This window comes from Thermobia domestica, chromosome 8 (genome assembly GCF_964235325.1).
Source record: "Thermobia domestica chromosome 8, izTheDome1.hap1.1, whole genome shotgun sequence".
Taxonomy (NCBI): Eukaryota; Metazoa; Arthropoda; class Insecta; order Zygentoma; family Lepismatidae; genus Thermobia; species Thermobia domestica.
The window spans coordinates 258,028,650-258,048,928 of NC_137461.1; the positions used below are offsets into that span (position 1 = coordinate 258,028,650).

At 36.2% G+C, this 20,279-nt stretch overlaps 1 protein-coding gene across 1 annotated transcript; it reads left to right on the forward strand.

The window, feature by feature from the left end:
- The first annotated feature begins 278 nt into the window (after positions 1 to 278).
- On the forward strand, positions 279 to 19,465 carry LOC145692558 (methylcrotonoyl-CoA carboxylase subunit alpha, mitochondrial-like). Its single transcript, XM_081767867.1, has 7 exons — positions 279 to 311; positions 2,306 to 2,476; positions 3,526 to 3,675; positions 6,067 to 6,217; positions 9,456 to 9,643; positions 14,867 to 15,046; positions 18,651 to 19,465. The coding sequence occupies exons 1-7, from the start codon at positions 279 to 281 to the stop codon at positions 18,780 to 18,782; spliced, it is 1,005 nt and encodes a 334-aa protein (XP_081623993.1). The 3' UTR covers positions 18,783 to 19,465.
- The last annotated feature ends 814 nt before the right edge of the window (positions 19,466 to 20,279 follow it).

Consider the following 20,279-nt stretch of genomic DNA (forward strand, 5'->3'; position numbering starts at 1 on the left):
AGTTAATAGGTGGACTGGTTATCATTCAACATCAAATTTCAGGTTTACAAAAGAAGCTCGATTTTCTCTAAATTTACGCATGAGGAGTTACACTCACTAAATAAAATGTGCCCAGATACCAGTCCAATGGATTTTTGCTTGCATTGGACTGTTGAAACGACATGTTTAACATCGCTGCCCGCGCACTCTGAATGATCTATGGAAAGCGTACAGGAAGAAATGGAACAGAATTCCATGCCTGTCCTGTGCTGGAACTTGCTGCATAGGTCCAATAGAACATGATTGGTGGTGGCGGCGCGGTATCTCTTAAGGTGAGTAGCCGTCAAAAAATGGTCGGATATAAAGTGAACAGCCTTCTGTAGAAGGGAAAATATAGAACAGGTGACTAGTTTTCGATACCGGTAGTATTATAAGTGATGACATGAAGTGCGAACGCGAAATATAAAGGTAACCAAGAAAATTCTGTTACTTTTTCACCCACTACCTTCGAACATCGATATGTCACCTAAGACGTACCTTTAAGATCAAAAGTACTCCCCATCAGCATTGACGACCTTCTGCCAATGTTCTGGAAGGACATGGATTCCATCGCGGTAGAACTTGGCCATGAAGCGAAGAAGGTATCAATGCATTTGCACCTTTACTAGGGATTTGAACTGGCGTCCTTTAAGGTGATTGTTCAACGAATGGAACAGGTGATAATCTGACGATACAATGTCTGGGGAGTATGGCGGATGCAATAGTGTTTCCTATCCAAGGCGTAGAATGGTGTCCCGGGACATCCTAGCCACGTGGGGCTTAGCGTTGTCCTTTAACAGGAGGACCCTTTTGCGATTCAGAAGTCCTGGCTCCAGAGTTTTGAATTTTCTTGAACACGGCTCAATTGCTGACAGTTGCTTTGATGCTCTGACCCGCTGGTAGTAGTTCCCGACGCATGATGCCTCGAGCAGTCCACCAAACAAACAAGAGAACCTTCTTCTGATGCAGTGTTGGTTTCAACTGTTTTGGAACCGGTTTATGGGATACTAACCAATGATGATGGCACCGTGGAGCTTCGTACAGGACCCACCTCGCATCACATATCAACACCCTGTCCAGAAATGGCTCCTTCCTCAGACAAAACAGCAAAGAAACACAGGTATCTGCTCGCGTTGCCTTCTGGCCCGGAGTCAAATCATATGGGACCCATTGACCCAACTTGTACGTCCTAAGTTGATGGTGGTGCTGTCGAACGGTTTCTCCACTCACACTGAATTGTAATCCTAGTTCTTCACATCTCTGGCCACTGTTCGCCTCAATTGCTACCTGAAAATCTTCATATTGTACATGTGTTAGTGTTCCGGCACATGGTGCGTCTTCGAGTGTTTCGTCACTGTCCTTAAAGTTGTTAAACCACCGCTGCACTGTCCGCGTAGTCACGACACCCTCACCAAAAGCCTGGCATATGTTCCACCCACTGCAGCGGCGTTTGACCCCAGTTTGAACTCGTACAGCATACACGCCCTTATGATGCTTTGTGTATGTCCCATGTTCACTCTGTCCTTACGCAAGTTCACGGTGTAAATGAACTGCCACAACTGGGTAGTATGTTGGATATACCCACATCAACAACTGACCTTCACCTTATGTCCATTCGCATTCAACTCATAGTGTAAGGGCCAATGGAACACGGACCTCCACAAAAAGTGACAGAACTTTCTTGATCACCTTTATAAAAGCAAAGATAGGGATGGCGAAAGAAGCCTGTGGGAGGAAGAAAAATATATTTTGTGGGACCTTGAAAAAAGAGTTGAGAAAAAGACCTATAAAATGCTTCTGTGGAGTATTGTACTGTATGGGCGAGAAACATGGACATTACACAAAAATAATGAAAAACGACTGAGAGCTTTCGAAATGTATGTGTGGAGAAGAATGGAGAGAATTAGTTGGGTTGAACGGAAAACGAATGAGAGGGTGTTCGAAATGGTGGGGAAAAAAATAACAATTTAAAATATTATAAAGAAGAGTAAAGAAACTGGTTGGGACATTGGCTAAGAGGAAACTGTGTCATGAGGGACGTGCTGGAGAGTATGGTGGCAGGAAAGAGAGGGAGAGAGCGAAGGAGACAACAATTAATTGACCATATCAAAACAGAAAAAATCGTACGTGAAGACGAAGAGATTAGCGGAAGACCGTGGGGCATGAAAGCTTCTTAGTTGTAGCAAGTGACCTGGCGATATTGGGAGAATACATATGATGACTGAGATAGATTGATTGGTGTATGACTTTTTTTTTTTTTTTTTTTTTAATGTGAATAATATTGTAGAATTTCTCATTTAAATTGCCCGCTAATCGGAATGGTTTGCTTCTTGTAGGAGTTCGTAAAGGTGATGAAGTGTCTGTTCATTATGATCCTATGATTGCGAAACTTGTCGTCTGGGGAGAAGATAGAGAAAGTGCCTTAAGAAAACTTCGAGACGAATTGACAAAATACAATGTAAGTATTAATTTTGTGTGGTGAAGAATCGAAGGTGTGAAAATGAATCATTATATTTACTTTTAGTAATTTGTTTTTTTTTTAGCAACCTTATCTCAGTGTTGCTCTCCAGTTTGTTAAACGAATGTTCTTCAAAACAAATTTAGGTACATTTTCAGTTCCTAATGCAAAGAAAGTTGTGAATACCTTTTGTATTCTGAGAAATTGATATCATATACTAGGGTAAGTACAAGGGATTATAGCAGCAGAATTGAGAGAACACGAAATTTTGAGTTAATGTAGATAAAATATGAAGCAGTTGTAAAATGTAACGAGGATTTTAATTAAAATTTAATTGAAATTAAATTAAAACGATTGCTACAGTAGACGTTCTTTCGATAATACAAGTTAACCTTTGCTCCAGATCCAAGAGAATGCAAATACTTCCACAAGGTATGAGTATATAATCTTGAAATTTGCGCTAAGGAAACATGGGTCATTGGAGAAGAAGAGGGAAAAGTCATGGTATTGTCGAGGCAACGATTGGCGTCTGCTACCATGTTGCACACTGCTGTGTCTATACATTACCCTGCCGTTGTATTTTGCGGTATTAAAGGAGAATGACATGCAAAATAGAGGAGCTTGTATGTATTACTCTTAACTATTGGGTGACAGGTTACATTAAACCGTGTCAGACCACATTTTGGAGGAAAATGGGTGTATTAAAACGCCAACGAAGCAGCGTCATTAATGAGGACGATTTATGGGTCACTTTCACACATATGAATCGTTGCTTTCAGCTCTGCATGGATAGTGGTGGCGAACATTTGTAGCATTTTCTCTAATATCGATGTGGTTGTCATTGAGTAAGGTATTAGTCTTATATCTATGTTCATGATCTGATGAATACTCTCAAGAGATATTCGCACTTTCTTGTGTCTAGTATCAAAAGAATGACCTGTATTTTTAATATTTCTTTTCTAAATCTGGATATGTATATACCTAGGTATATATAATGCTGGGGTGTTGGATGTTATACAGTGTTGGTTATCAGTTTTTTTCCTTTCTAGATTGTGGGAGTAAATACAAATGTAGATTTCCTAATAACGCTTGCTGGACACCCAGAATTTGTTCGTGGAAACGTTCATACAAATTTTATTCAGGAATACTTCAAAGATTTGTTTCCCAAGAAACAATTATCACATGAACTAACTTGTCAAGTAAGTACAGTTAATGATCGTTGTTTATGATTATTATCTTAAAAGATCTAAAATGTATGGAAAATTATTGCAATTTTTTTTAACGCTTTGATTGTATTTTATTTGGAGGCAAGCAACTGTCTTACTTTATGGTATCACCACAATGTATTTTCAATATGATAAGGTTTCTTCTTTCCAAAGGTGGGTCAGTTATTAAGTTTTTTAATTTCAAACCTTTTGTGAGGAAAAAGGAATACAACCAACTTTCAGGATTGCGCTTTCAGTAAGATATGTAAACATACATACAAGGTGGAGAAGCATGATGTAACCGACTTAACTGTTCGTTATTGAATCGTTAGATTTAATTCAGTTTGAGATATGAATTAAGTTAAAAATGTTAGTAGACATAAATCGGAAAATACTTCGTCTCAGTGTCTTTATTTAATGTTATCTTATTTAAACTTTGATTAATATCATACGCACTTTGCTAGAAATGGGAGGGAGTATGGTGATGAACTAAAATCATTATTTTCAATTTCAGATGGGAATTTCTGTGAAACGAAACGGCTTCGCATTGATATTTACAAGGACCATTTTCCTCATTTCGTATATCAAGATCTCAAGTTTTTAGAAAAATATATTAATTGTTACTGTGTACTGAGTGGTTGATGTAGTTTTTCTTGGTCCCAAAATACTTCGGCATAATTATATAGTATTTTAACTAAGTACATTCAATACAAATGTACATAAGAAAGTAGTAAAAAGTCAGAATTCTGTCAAAAAAAAAAAAAAAACTTAATGAAATTTCATGGTATTGCTTTGGTAGATATCCTGTACCAATTTGTACTATGTTGGACAAACAACTTTGATGTCGTTTATACGTACCTATAAAATACTCCATTTACTTTTCTCGAATTATAATTACATTAATTAGAAGCTCGTTCCTTTATTTCTGTCATAGTTCTTTAATCAATCTTTTCAACAAAAGTTTTTCAATCTGTTGCGTTCAGCTCGATAGTCAAAAGTTTTTAAGTAGCTATATATGAAGAGTTTTTTTTTTTTTTTTTTTTTTTTTAATTGAAATTGAAAATTGCAATACAAGGACAAACAACAGGAATATGACCAAACTAACAGAATTTCTAAGACAGTGTGTGGCATGTAAACGGTTACAATTTCAGAAAGATGCAGCGCTCTCGGTTCGTAAACAAGTTATAGAGTGAATATGAAACATGTAGACAAACATCGACTTCAAACCACGCACTATAAATAGGCAACTGTCTTCGAATGGGCCTGCATCGCGGCGTACAAGAAGACGGCTTATCAACCCGCGAAAGTGGTGTACATACAAGACATGCTGGCAGGACAGAAATGCATTTTTTCCGGATGCTTTCTCTTTCCATTAATATACAGGGTGTTTCAAAACAATATCGACAACGTTCGGGAGGTGATTCGTGACACCAAGATAAAACAAAAGTATACACCAACCTGAGTGCAGAAATCCGTCATTTCGGAGTTATAGCCAGCCGAAAACATGATAAAATGAAATTTAAAGGTCCATAGCTCCAATACTATGGAACCTACCGTAGTCGGGTCAAGACTTCATTTAGAGACTAATATTTGCGCTATCCAAAAATACATGTTACACAATCCTGCGGTAGTTCCGCTACAATTTTTATAGAGGTAGTTGGTGAGTACTTCAAATTATATCCCTGTAGGTAAACTCCCTCTATAAAAATTATAATCAGTACCTTAGGATTCTGAAACATGTATTTTTAGATAGCGCACATATTAGTTTCTAAGTGAACTCATATGCTCCACTACGGTGGGTCCCATAGTATTGGCGCTATGGACCTTTAAAGTTCATTTTTTCATGTTTTCGGCAGCCTATAGCTCCGAAATGACAGATTTCTGCACCCAGGTTGGTCCATACTTTTTGTCTTATCTTGGTGTCAGGAATCACTCCCAAAAGTTGTCGTTGTTGTTGTTTTGAAATACGCTGTATATGAAATTACAACGGTCAAAAGGTATTCTCAATATATGGACATTGAATTGTCCAAACACAGCAGCTAGGATGTGGTACAAGCTACGTGGTCTGAGTAGAGAGCACCGGTTTCAAAAGTGATAAAGTGTATGGCTGTTGTGGAAAGCAGACCAGGTAGCGTAGCGGTTAACGCATGGGCACGGCATGCCGAAGATCCCGCTCCAATCATTCACTTTTTCATTCTTAGAATATAAGATGACTTTTTTAATTGTAATTTTTATTGTAATATTTAATAATAATATAATGGAGACGACTCAGATATATAAACTTCGACTTTTAATAAAATATTTTACGTTGAAATATATATCTTGACATATTAAATAATCTTTAGTTGATAATGTAGTAATATATTTTTTTGTGAATTCATGTAGGCTGCTCTAGGATTAGTTCTTCAAGAAGAACTAGAAGCTATAAGAATGGCAGCAAAGACTTTAGATCCCCTTAGTCCATTCGCTAGGGAAAGAGGAGTGAGATTTAACTATCATCTTGTTCGAAATTTGAAGCTCACATTTGACGGAAAAGGTTGGTAAGCATACTTTCTTAGTAAATATGATTAGTGTTGAGAGATAATATTGCCTTATTAAGTATCTGCTTATGGAAAGGTTTTAAGTAAAAATTAAAAGATAAGAAAGAAAGAAAGAAAAAAAGAGTTTATTATATGGATTATATTCAATTTTTGGTTGGTTATATTATATTCAATATATATATATATATATATATATTGGTAAATTGGTATGATTCATTAGAAATACATTCGTATACAGGGTGTAACAAAAAGGTACGGCAAAATTTCTGAAGTGCATTCCTTATGGGTAGACAGGTAGAAAAGTTCGTATGATCATATGTCGAGAAATGCATCGTTACAGAGTTTCGGCCATTGAGCCGCCTGTCGGTGTGAAATAAGTCACATTCTGGTCGCCCCTCAATGTGACCCAATTTAAAGTTCAATAGCTCAGCTCCTAATTAAGTTAGGAAGATAATTTTGGTATCAATATCTTCCTGAAGGGTGAACTACATGTAAAATTATATGCAGATTATATGTCGTCGAGCGAACTTGTATCCATATCACCTGCAGCAAGTGCAGTCTTTGTCAGCAGTCGACTATCTGCCGCGAGTACGCTTTTGCCAGTGATACCTCCAGCAGTGTGCCGTTAATCTCGTTTTCCCATCTGCAATAGTGTTTACAGATGAGGCTCAGTTCACACGAGAAGACATCTTCAATTACCATAATGTACATGTTTGAGCGGATGATAATCCTCACGCGATCAGTCCTAGAAGACATCAACAACAGTTTGCTCTTAGTATGTGGTGCGATATTGTGGGTGATACTTTATTAGGTTCACACATACTCCAGCAGAGGCTGACGGGAAACACTTATCGAGACTTCCTGGAAACCCACATTCCGGATGCGTTGGATAACTTGCCCTTGCCTCTGCATCTACCCCTGAAAATATATATCAGTGGAAAGTTCCATCCTTCAGAAAGACATTGATACCAAAATTATCTTCCTAGCTAAATTGAGTCACATTGAGGGGCGTCCAGAAAAGTCATGTTCACTCTCTTGTAGGATGACTTTAAAGTTGATGTGCGTATGTATCACTGGTTACTGTTGCTCTCTTTTCAAAATTACCTTAGTCTTATCCCACAAGAGAATGAACATGACTTTTTCCTGCTAATGGTTGGATGCGGTTTTTTTTTTTTTTTTTTTTTTTTTTTTTTTTTTTTTTTTTTTTAAGTTTTGGTATCAATATATCACGCTATTCCTCATTTTGTTTTAGACTGATGAGAGGACAGACAGGTTTGATCTCCTGTAAGAATTCGACCCAGAAATCCGTCATCTTCGGCCTGAAAATGACACAAAAGTTTCTCGCAGGCATCAACACGACGGTGTTTTGATTCAGCAGTCAATTGACGTGACACCCATCTCATAGACACTTTATTAAACTGCATTACATCGTAGCACTAAAAACCAAAATAGTGGTTATTTCTTTCATAGCAATATTCCTATTTTCATTCACATGCTCTTTCACTGTGGCGGTGTTTTCGTGTGTAAGAACTCCGTGTCCCTCGCCCGATCACAAAAGTTATGCACTTTTAAATGTTTTACATCACTCGTACATTTATGCTGGGACATACTAGAATCACCGTACTGCACTTTCATCCTGTGATTTTTAATTGGTTTAACGCGTTCGCTACTCAGAAAACGCATCCCAGACCGATGCCGTAATGCGGTGCATGTCGCCAATGGGTCGGCTATCTAGCATTCCTTCCTTTTCGTTGCTACCACCTTTCGATCAGTCGTGCAACAATAACACTCCTTCCTTGTTCAGATGCTGCCACCTCCCGGTCAGTCTTGCACAACTAACACTCCTTCCTTGTTCTATGGTACCAACTCCCAGTCAGTCTTGCAACAATAACACTCCTTGCTCAATGCTACCAACTCCCAGTCAGTTTTGCAACAATAAAAATAATTATAGTAAACTTACAAATCAACTGTACATTTTTCGGAATTTTATCACACTTGTAAGGTTTCAATTCGAACCTCCCTCTTATATATATTTCCTCGCAGTACATTTTTAATTCAATCATTTCTAAGTGAATTAATCAGTTAGGATACTTGTAATTCCCTTTTTTATTCAAGAACCTTATTTGATGCGAAGTTCAGAAACAATTATCGCAACCGGGTCCTGCTGTTGCAATCCTAGGTTATTTGAGTTCATGATGGACAATATATATATATATATATATATATATATATATATATATATATATATATATATATATATATATATATATATATATATATAGATAGATAGATAGATAGATAGATAGATAGATATATCTGTGAGTTTTCTTGAGGTTATCTCATTTCCTCCCAGTTTCTCGTTCCACCAACTTATCCATCAACATTTCCTTGCATTCATAATCCGTCCTGGGAGATCCCTTGTGGCTAAGTGTTGTCTTGATTCGGGAGACCGATAGTATGAGTCGGATTCTACGTTAAGTTGTGCGTTCTTTCCTATGTAGCTACAGTACTGAAAGTGATAAAGAGTTCCTACCGACCTTTAAAAATCAGGGAATTCAATATACTAGTAAAAAGACGTTAACAAGTCAGGGAATTTCATGAAAAGCTGAAAAAATCTGAAAAGGTCAAGGAATTTTAAGTGCGGATTTTTACTTCTCAAAACCCATTTTGACTTTCCCAGCTATTTGACATAGGATATTGTATAAAATAAATTAGTTTAATTTGCATATATATATATATATATATATATATATATAATGTACACTCATGTCCAAAATTATTGTCGCATGTCTATAAATATGTTGTTGTAGGAATATAATTTGAAAACGAATTCGCCCGGTATTTCTTATAATGTTAGTATGTGTATAATCGGCAAAGACATGTATGTGGAAAATTTCGTGTCAAAAGAGCAGTAAATAAGAACAATAAAACGAAAATAAAACTTTCTTGTCCAGTTAGCAACATTTTGTTTTACTCATTCTATTTTCATATTTACAATTATTTTCCTATGAAATTGACCACAAATATACATTTCCCGATTATACACATAGTAACAGTATTAAAAGTGCCCTGCAAAATCATTTTCAAATCCCAAAATCATTTTCAAATCGGTTTGGACTCCTACAGTTAGATTTTTCTTGTTTAAATTGTAGCTTTATTTGTAGTATTTGGTAGAAAGCAACTTTGACTGATGTTACTGATTTGCTAACAGAAAAATTAACTTTTAATTTTCAGATATTCCTGTCGAACTAACGTACCTTCAGCCAAAACATTACTGTATGCGAATAGACGGAAATTTGTACGACGTGTCAGGAAATTTGACTAGAGACGGTGATGATCTGGAGTTACTGTGCAACGTGGAGGGTACTATTTCAAAATCTCGACTTTTCTTCCATGAATCAAATATTTATCTTTTTACAAAGGTTTGTATTTAAAATTTTTTTTTAATCAAATTTTAAGTACTATTAAATTTATGTACAGGGTGTTAATAAACTAACCCCACTCGTAAGAAGTGATTCCTCACATCAAAATAAGAAAGAAAGAAAGAAAAAAAAAACAGTTGAGAAGAGCATTGCCAAAATGAACTTAAAAAGAATTATTTTTTCTTATTAACTTCTACAGGCTTTATACCAATTGTTCTATGTACTTCATTATTATACTCATAGATATATTAATTCTTGTAATATATCTATCCATTTATAATTTCATTGAGTACCAATTTTTTCCCACATGTTTTGTTTAAGAGTTCTGTTAAAACGTTCTACGATATGTTGTTTTACGAAGATACATGCTCAAAATGGAGAGATCAAAATTGAAGAATTCGCAAAATATCATATTTCTATGACTTACGGTTCCCGAACAGTGGCTGCTTAAATCTCCCGAAATCCGAACTTTTTGGCCAATATCGGGAAAACGGTCACCAGTGGCCACTGATTACTATTTGGCACAAAAATGTTCACCATCCTCTTAGGTATTGATCAACACCAATATGATCACTCTATGGCGTATGGTTTCCGAGATATGGCTACTTAAATCTCCCGAAATCAGAACTTTTTTTGGCCAATATCTCGGGAATGGTAAGAGTGACGCGAAAAATTTCATTACTTCTTTCGGATAATTCATTACTCCTCTATCAAATGGAAGATTCAAAATTGAATCATTAACACTAATATCATCTCTCTATGATTTAGGGTTCCCGAGATATGGCTTCTTGTATCTCCCGAAATCGAAACTTTTTGGGCAATATCTCGGGAACGGCGAAAAATTCCATAACTTTCTCAGATAGATTTTGATGCACTATCGAATGGAGGGCTTAAAATTGAAAAAAATCGCAAATAACAGACACACACATATATACACAGACATAGAGAAATCAGTAATAGACTTTTTAAGTTCATTGAAAATCGATATGGGCATGTGAAAAAGGTGCATCATTTCGGAGCTAGGGCTGTACAAAAGTGTGAAAAAAATACATCGCTGCACGTGCTATTTCAAACACAAGGAATGGTCGCGTGTAGAGGTAACGGTCCTTAATACTTCCGGCTTCCTGCCCACGCATACCGTGTCCACTGCTGTCAAGGCTTACTTTTTTTCTTGCTTTGTACCAACCTTTAATTTTGAGTATATCTAGGGATTATGTTCAGTAAGTAATCTCTTGCACACGCATTGCACATTGCTGAAATAAGCATTTTTGGATGGCATATGTGTGACTTCCTTTACACTGATATAGATCGCTACTATACGGTTCCTCATGTTCGAAATAGCGCGTGTCGTGATGTATTTTTTTCACGCTTTTTGACGGCCCTAGCTTCGAAACTATACATTTTTTCCCACAGGTCGATATGAATTTTATTATCTTGATGTGAGGTGAGATATCACCTCTCACAGTTTGTCGGTCTAGTTTATTAACACTCTATATAATGCAACTACATTTTGACAGAGGATGAAGAAGAAATCCAACTATTACAGGTATCACGCCAAAATCTGGAAAATTAAAATGAATTAGGGAATTTCTTCTATATATGCCAAAAGTCAGAAAATTGCTATATTTCACAGAAGAATCAGAGATTTTATTTTTAGCTGCCAACAGAAGATATAAAGAACACATCAAAGAATCAAAACAGACTCAGAAAGATAACAAAAGGGTTGAAAAAAGAGAGCTGTAAACAATTAAATGAAATCTTTAAGTTTTACTTGTTGAGTTGAGTTGATTTTGAGTTTAACGTCCCGTTCAGCAGCGAGGCTATATGAGACGTGGACGTACTGATTAACGTGGAATCCGAACCACATGAGCTCCCGCCGGGAATCGAACGCCACGCCAAAGGCGCGTACGCTAACCACTTAGCCACGGAGGAGCTCTTAAGTTTTACGTACCACGGTATGTCGGCTAGGCTAAAGGAGACTGTGATGATGAGAAATGAATGAAATGGTAGAATGAGGAAAGTGAGAAGAAACGGGAGAGTCCCGAAAAAACCCACGCACACGGTGTTTGTCCACCACAAAGCTCATTTGGCGCGAGCTGGGATCGACCGAAGGACCCCATGCACCAGAGAAAAAAGAAAATTATATTTAGAAATAAAAAAGCTTGAGGAGCTCTGAAAGGTGTTTAAGCTTTGAAAGAAAAAGAACAAATTAAATAAAAAATTCAAATGCTAGAAGAAAAAAAGTAGGTTAGGTTTATCGGTTGCAGATTATCTAAGATGTAGACCAAATTGTGATATACCAATGACAGCAAATGATCGTTTCCTAACCTCACTATAAGTGATAGTATTCGCGGCGGTGTTGCTCTGCTGGTCAGGGAAAATTGCCTTAGTCATTGAAATTAAGGGAAATTAATATCAGAATTTCAATGAAAACCCTGCAGTAAAATGCCTATTATCCTCAAAGTAAAAAGTACAATGTTAAATGTTTTAGAACAACAACAACAACAACAAAAAAAAAAAAAAAAAAAAAAAAAATGCAGGTATTTCTACATCGTCTTTATTTTCTCCAGTTAGTATCAAATTTATAAACTGCTCATTCGATTATTTAATGTTGATTTCATTTTTATTCAATAAATTGTTTTGTAAGCCTCACTAATATTACTATTTAGAGCTTTCTCGTGGCTATATAGTTAACGTACGCGTCTTTAGCGCAGGGACCTGATTCGATTTGCGCTGGGTGTTAATATGGTTCGGATTATACTTTAAGTTGTAGGTCCGTTTCATATATTGTAGTTTCGCTGCTGAACAGGATGCTAATTTAATCAAGCAACTATTTGGGTACCGAAAACTATAGTCATTTGCTCCTCTTCTACTTCTATGTTGGTCTCCGTGGCCGTATGTGGAGCTTTGAGAGGCCGAGTAATCATTCCACAGAATTGTCGCTCGCGTGGATCGTCAAGTGTCAATAGTCCATGATGCTCACAATAGGTTTTCGTTCGTATGTTTCTCTTACACTATTATCCGCCACATCACATCGCTCAGAACGTTTTCGGTGGTTGACGAGGTGTATGCAGGGCGGAGTATTCAGCGATGAAAGCTGTTTCTCTCTCAGACACAATAACGGCTGCGTACGTGTCCGTAGGCGTGCAGGCGAATGAACGGCGAGGTATTCAGCAATGAGAGCTCTTTCTCTCTCAGACAGAGTAACGGTTGCGTACGTATCCGTGCGCGTGCAGGTGATTGGGGAAATCCAACGTATGTTCACACTTGCCGTATAGGACCCACACTTGGCGAGGCAATAAGCTACACATCCCGCTCGCCTCTGAGAATATGATTAGTGCTTCGTACATTTGTGATGTCATCAATCCTGCCCTCACTTATCTGGGCACTTCTTCCAACAAGATGAAGGACATCCCCATACCTCTAGTGTGCTCTACTCTGTATACACCTACCACTCTGGCCTGGTAAGTCTCGGGCCTAAGTCCTATCGAGCCCATGTGGGATATGGTGGGACATCGCCTGACCTCCAGTGGATTCCAGCAACGAGTATCGCCCAGTTGCGCCACGGTCTACAGTGAGCATGAGATACCTTATCTCAAATAAATACTCAACATATGTACGACCGGCTACGTACCGGAACACCTGCGTAACTGACCGCTCGGTGTGGTTACAGGTGCTGTTGAGTACTGGATGTTTTCAACATCTTTTAGGTCCTCACGATGCACCAACTTTGATCAGATTCGTGAATTCCTACTGGGTGTTCTTAAATGCGTTTTTACTAGTTGATTACGTTTTGCTTTACGATTATTAAAAAAAAAAAAAAAAAAAAAAAAAAAAAACGAAAATTATCCGAACTTTAATTTCACTGAGGAACACAGTAAACACTTTTCATTGATAAGAACAATCCAAATGAAGCTAATTTCATCAAACTTTAAACTCCCTGACATTTTTTTTTTTTTTTTTTTTTAACTTCGAGCGACAATAGGAGAGAAAATAGTACGATGATCGTTAAAAAATCGAATTCAAGATTTCAGCATGACTATCCGTCTGTTTGTTCATCCTGATGTAAAGTTCACTCGCCTCAAGACCGTATCGTTCAACGTATTTTCATCAATTTTTAAACTTAATATTGTTATAAGATTCTCTGGGAAGAGGCGGTCAAATTTTCGTCCTAACCCAAAAAATAAAAGTAGTTTACTGAAGATTAAAAATGAAAAATATGATTTCCTCGAAAATGGCTCCGACAATTTTGTTTATATTTCATAAAAGAGTATTTCAGTAACAGTCCTGTACAGTCATATAAGTCTTATCTGAAAAAAAAATCAAGAAGGGATAGTTTACTCCTTACATAGGTTTTTTGAGGCGATTTTCTCGATAACGACTCAGGCGATTTAGTTCATACTTTATATTTCATTACTAACCTGACACTATGATCTAAGTTGTTGGAGGCCGCATTGACTCAGTGATAGAACGTTCACCTCTGGTCCATGGTGTCCTTGGTTCGAGCCCAACTCGCGTCAAGCGAGCCATGTGGTGAACAAACACCTTGTGTGGGGGTTTTCTCGGTGTTTTCCCGTTTTCTTCATTCCACCGTTTTCAATCATTTTTCATCATCACCGTCTCCTTTAGCCTAGCCGGCATAACCGTGGGACGCAAGATTTCATTTTATTTCATTTTTTACATAAACCAATATTTCAGTAGCAGTCCTATATTGTTATATAAGTCATCTCTGAATAAAAAGTCCAGAAGGGATAGTTTACTCTGGGGAGTGAGTTCCTTTTTGGACGTTCTTCTCAAAAATGACTCAGGTGATTTTCTTCATATCCACAAGGGGTAGTTTTCTTGAAACTAAGTTTTCCGAAAACGCCTAATAATTTTGTTCGTATTTCACCAATAAATGTTTCAGTAATAACTGCAGTATAACATGATTTAGTTTAAGAAGTTGGAGCAAGAAAGTTCAGTGCGGTGGCATGTCTTATTTCTATTTTTCCTTCAACAACCTAACATTGAAGTTTCGTTAGTTGTGGACCATAGCGTATGAAATATTTTCAAATTTGTAGAAAGTGACCTACCAGTAGTGGAAATTTTTATGATGTTAGCAAATATTAATATACTACATAATAGTAAAGTTCTCTGAGGGTCAGCAGGATTATAAGTACTTAACAAGAATAGTTTGAGATCAAAATACGTGTTTTATATTTATTTCTGTTTCTTTCTTGAAAGGATGGCAGCTATGTGTTTAGTACGAAAACACCGAAATTTTTAGAAAGCCAATATGGTGGTGCTTCCTTAAGTGATGCGGTAGCTCCTATGCCTGGTGTTATTGAGAAAGTATTGGTGAAAGACGGAGATACAGTTAGTATGGGGGATCCAGTTATTGTGATGATAGCTATGAAAATGGAGGTGAGTCTTATCAAATAAAGTAGAATGTTCGTATCGTATTTCCCGTGATTTTCCTTTGTCGCAATAAATGTACAGAAATGTCTATTTTTCTTGTTTTCAGATGTAGTTCTTATTGCGTTCAAATTACATAATACTTATATTTATAACTATAAGTTTAGTTATATGCAATATATACAGAGTGAAAAGATGCAAGTTTGGTTAGGAAATCGAATTTGGATCTCTGGCTTACCGTGCCGATATGTTAACCACTACGCCACCTACCATAGATTCGATGACCTTTGAAGCTGGTGCTCAGCTACTTAAATCACATGGTTATCAGGTCTCGTACTGCATTTTTTCGTTATCCGGTCTCGTAGTGCATTTTTCACTCTATGTATTTCATTGAAATGGAACATATATTGTATAGAGGAACTGGTGTGATATATAATCGATTATTTGTTTTATAATTTTATAACTATAATTTTAATATTTACTATTATTTATTTATTATTTATTCTTAATTTAACTTAACAATAAACAGTTATTAACGATCAAAATGTGTAGATTATTATTATTATATTATCTTTACGTAACATCGAAGTTCGTAAAGGACAACCGGGCTTGAATCCGCTACAGTAGACGAGTTCATAGACCATCATGCAAGATCAACCGTGACAGTATTGGCCCTTTCCCATCACACTATCTTGCCTCCAAAAGAGCATATCTTCGTAAATAGACATTTCATAGATTTAATTTTTCTGCCATATTCCTCGCAAAATAATTGACAGACACTGACATAATTGGGAATATTCATTAACTGGATCCTTAAATATTCATTTTGGAAAATACTCACCAATGTTAATTGTTACGTCACAGCGATTTTTCACCAGTGTGTATCGCAAGAAATAGTCGAGGGTTAAGTATTTCCAAAGCGATCGGTGGTTAGGGAGGTGTAGACTTCAATAATAGGTTAGGGGTGATGAGTTTATGCGCCATCTTGTTTGTTACCTCGTTAGTAAAGATCTGAGACGTCAGTGTGTTTTCTCAGTGAAGCAATAACATTTCACACAGATCTTTATTGTCTCTTCAGCATTTTGAGTATGGATACGCGGATTTTTTGTATATAAGACTCACTACGCTCTGCTGTTGTGCTGAAAGAACATAGTTGTTCAGATTTATATAAATAATTTTTCTTTCTTTTTTTCTATACCATATGTGGTTAACTATTCAATTTTCAAGAATGGAAGTCCATAAACGAAGATGTATGAGAATCTACGAGCTAATTTATAGGTTTCCAGCAGATTCTGTGTTCTGATGCTTTAAGAATGTCCTATATGTAGATGAATAGCAAGATGTAATTAAGGAAAGCAAGAGAAAAGTTACTTAGGAATACTCGAGAGAGGATTGAAATTATATAACAAAAAATATTTTTTTCTTCATACAAGATCAATACTTATTTATAATCTACAAATTTGTATCCTGTAGCATCCAACAGCGAGTAAAATAATTAAATTTCTCGTTTGTTTTCAGAGGCAAGAATGCTTTACATATAAATCAATGTAATAAAAAGAAACTAAGGTGGCGTAGGTAATATTTAACAACAAAAAATTATCATAATTAGTAACCAGTATGAAAATACTATATTAGGATACAAATATTCTTTCTGACCGACCTCTTATTTTTGCATTAAATGGATGCACTGCAAGCTACAAAATATTAAAAACCAATATACTAATATACCGATATTAGAGTAGTTAATGAAATTACGTTCCTTAGAAGTGTGCATTTACTTATTGTGTGTTAAAACTAGCATTTCAGCTAGTCTCTGCCTTTTTATCTGATTTGGCTGAGACAATACATTGGTCCAAACGTTAATGTTCAACGAAGTAGCGAAAACAATCCTGGAAGTTATACAATAATGATGAACAGTATTTATGCATATGATAGTTTCTTGATTTATGTTGAATTATGAATAGAGCAGATATAACATCAGGATGCGTCATTTCGTAGAACATTGTAGGACGCAAATCCGCAGCGTGGTTTGGGAATATTTGTAGTGCAAGCTGACAGTGTGGAAGCTCGTATGGGTTGTGTACTAGTGTTTAACATTGTTACAGCTCGATTTAACAGAAGCTATGGCTGAAAGAATCAGACAGAATAGAAGTAGAGCAGATACAACGAGGTGAAGCAGAGACTTAAAATGTTCGAAAGCATATCTTTCGACTATGAACCCAATTTCAGCAGCTAGGAAATATGTGCGATGGAATCCTTCATGGCTGCTATTTAGTGTTAATGGTTATGGGAACAAACAATAACCTACAACTGACTACAGCATAGCTTCGTACGGCAACAGGTTGTAGTATATCAATCTGGAACATGGCCCTTATGCATGTAGGCCGTTGGTGTTTGTCTCTTTCACTGTAGGATTGGCATCAGGGACGTGACCAGTAGAGACTTTAGTTCTGTTCTTAGATAAGTCGCGTTTCAGTCTCTAGTCAGATGATCAACGAGCACTTAAACCTCCAGACAACATGGAATTATGACTATCCAGCTCAAATTTGTGAATTCCAATATAATGGCGATAGAGTTATGGAGAGGACAAACCACTAGTGGCTAACGTATCGACCTGCATGTCAACCAGAATGGTAGCTTGGTAGCCCAGTGGTATAAAGCGCAGATCTACAACCTCATATTGTGCCTTTGTCCATTTTCGTAAACAAAAATGTCCGCTCTCATAAACCACTGAGAGTAGAGAATACGTTTCAGAAGAGCATTGAAAGGATGGTAAGTTCAATATCCTTCCCGTGCCTAAATTCTATAGAGAATATCTGAAAGGCATTGTTTACTAGGCCGGCACCTCCTGCAGCTCTCCTCAAGGTGTGCCGAGGACTTCTCTAGTATTTCATCGATAACCTTATCAGTTGTCTGGCAAGCAAACTTGCACTGATGTTAGTTAAGTAGTCCCAGAGAATACGGACCTTACTAGGAGTCAGTTGCAGTTGTGACCATGTCCGTTTGTGTCCTCTTATTTTGACATCTACACTCATGTCCAAAATTATTGTCGCATGTCTATAAATATGTTGTTGTAGGAATATAATTTGATAACGAATTCGCCCGGTATTTCTTATAATGTTAGTATGTGTATAATCGGCAAAGACATGTATGTGGCAAATTTCATGACAAAAGAGCAGTAAATAAGAACAATAAAACTTCCTTGTCCATTTAGTAACATTCTGTTTTACTCATTCTATTTTTTTTTTTATTTATTTATTTATAATTCTTTTCCTATGAAATTTACAACAAATATACATTTCTCGGTTATACACATTATATCAGTATTAAGAGTACCCTGCAAAATCATTATTAAATTATATTCTTACAAGAAGACAGTTATAGATATGAGACAATCATTTTGGACATGAGTGTACATTTATTTGTCGTATCATTTGCATACACACCTAAGAAAATTGAACAAATTTACTGTTTTTTTTTGAGGGAATTAGAACTATATTAATCACTGTTACACAATTTCCAGAAATGTTTTAAGTCCTTTGAGCTTCTTTTGATCAGTGTATGTACCGAAAGCAATAGTAATTATATCTATTGGTGCATTTTCTCTTTTCAGTACGTCATTAAAGCACCAAAAACCGGAACCATCGAAAAAGTTTTGTACAAAGAAGGCGACAGTGTGTCCAAGAACACAATTCTCCTGAAGTTTAAAGAAGAAGAAAGGCAGAGAGCACAAGCATCCTCCTGATGATAACGGTCTTATTTAAGCATCGTTTGTTTCTTGAAATTGCTCAATTTTGTTACTTGAATGAATGTCTGGGAAGTATATTTTTAATTGAAATTGGGTAATGTAGAATAGAAAAAAATATATATATTTTCTTGGGAAATAACTGTAACGACAACCGTAAGTACAATGCTTGTTTCTAACAGCCAGTCTGCTGTTTTTTTTAAGACTTTATTTTTCTGTTTTTACAGAATAGCATTAATGTGATACGGAAACTTGAAGTCCAGAGTTAGAGTAGGAAATTGCTATTCGAACAAGGATATTGATGACCTTGTCGTTAAGTTTCTAAACTTTACTTTAGATATGGATTTTTTTTTTTTTTTTCCTGTCACGTTAATTTCTGTATGCGTCATCATGAACTAAAATACTTGAGTTAAGTGTTCCGAACAAAATAAAATTCGACGTTCCTTTTTACAGTGTGATAGATCTGACCAATAGCGATTGTGTAATCAAACAAGACAAGTTATAGTCTGATTTTTATTTCGGTTATTGTTTTTAAATTTAAAATTATGTTACGAATGTCTTTAAATGTGTATACTGATTGTGTTTAATTACTTTCCAGGCCGTAAATAATTTCCATTTGTTAATGAAATATATATTTAATGTTTTATGTAAAGATATTATATTTTGTAATAAAAAGTATTTTTGTAGAAAACAAAATATTTCTATTAAATACTTTAAGGAGATAATTACTAATTGAGACAATGGGATGTATATCTATTAACAGTAAAGAAAAATTCTCGTACGTTTAATATACAGTATCTCTCTCTCTCTCTCTATATATATATATATATATATATATATATATATATATATATATAGAGAGAGAGAGAGAGAGAGAGAGAGAGAGAGAGAAAAAAAGAGAGACAAAAATCTTCGGTTTCGAGACACTCCTCACCTCTTCCACAACGCAACTAAAGACAACTAAGACCTATTTTAAAAGTTACATGTTTTAAAGGATGTATAACAAACTGGTATATTTAAATGTACGCCTAAGCTGCTCGCTTTGGGTCCGAAGATTAACCCTTGAGGGACAACTATCAGTTTCTTCAGAGACAAAAATTGAACGCCCTAAAATCCTATGATTGGGTATTGAGTAACTTATTTCACAAATGCAACGAAAATGAAGATTGTAAGCCACACTCGACTAATGATATATTTATATACCTCAGCTGTCGTCAACGGAACAATCGTTGTATGTTTATATGCCACGCTCGTCTGTAATGGATTTAGGGACAGCTATCAGCCTGCCTGTCTTCAGAGATGAAAAAATGGAAGCTCTAAAAATTATCCAAGCCTAGGAGTAGGCAATGAATGACTAATTTGACAAACAAATTAGGCTTATAAGCAGCCACCCAGGTGTTGTGCTTATATAGCACACCTGTCCTCAACGTAACGATCGGCTGTGCTTTTATGCCACGTTCATCTCCAAAGGTTACACCATCAGAAATAGGAAACTGT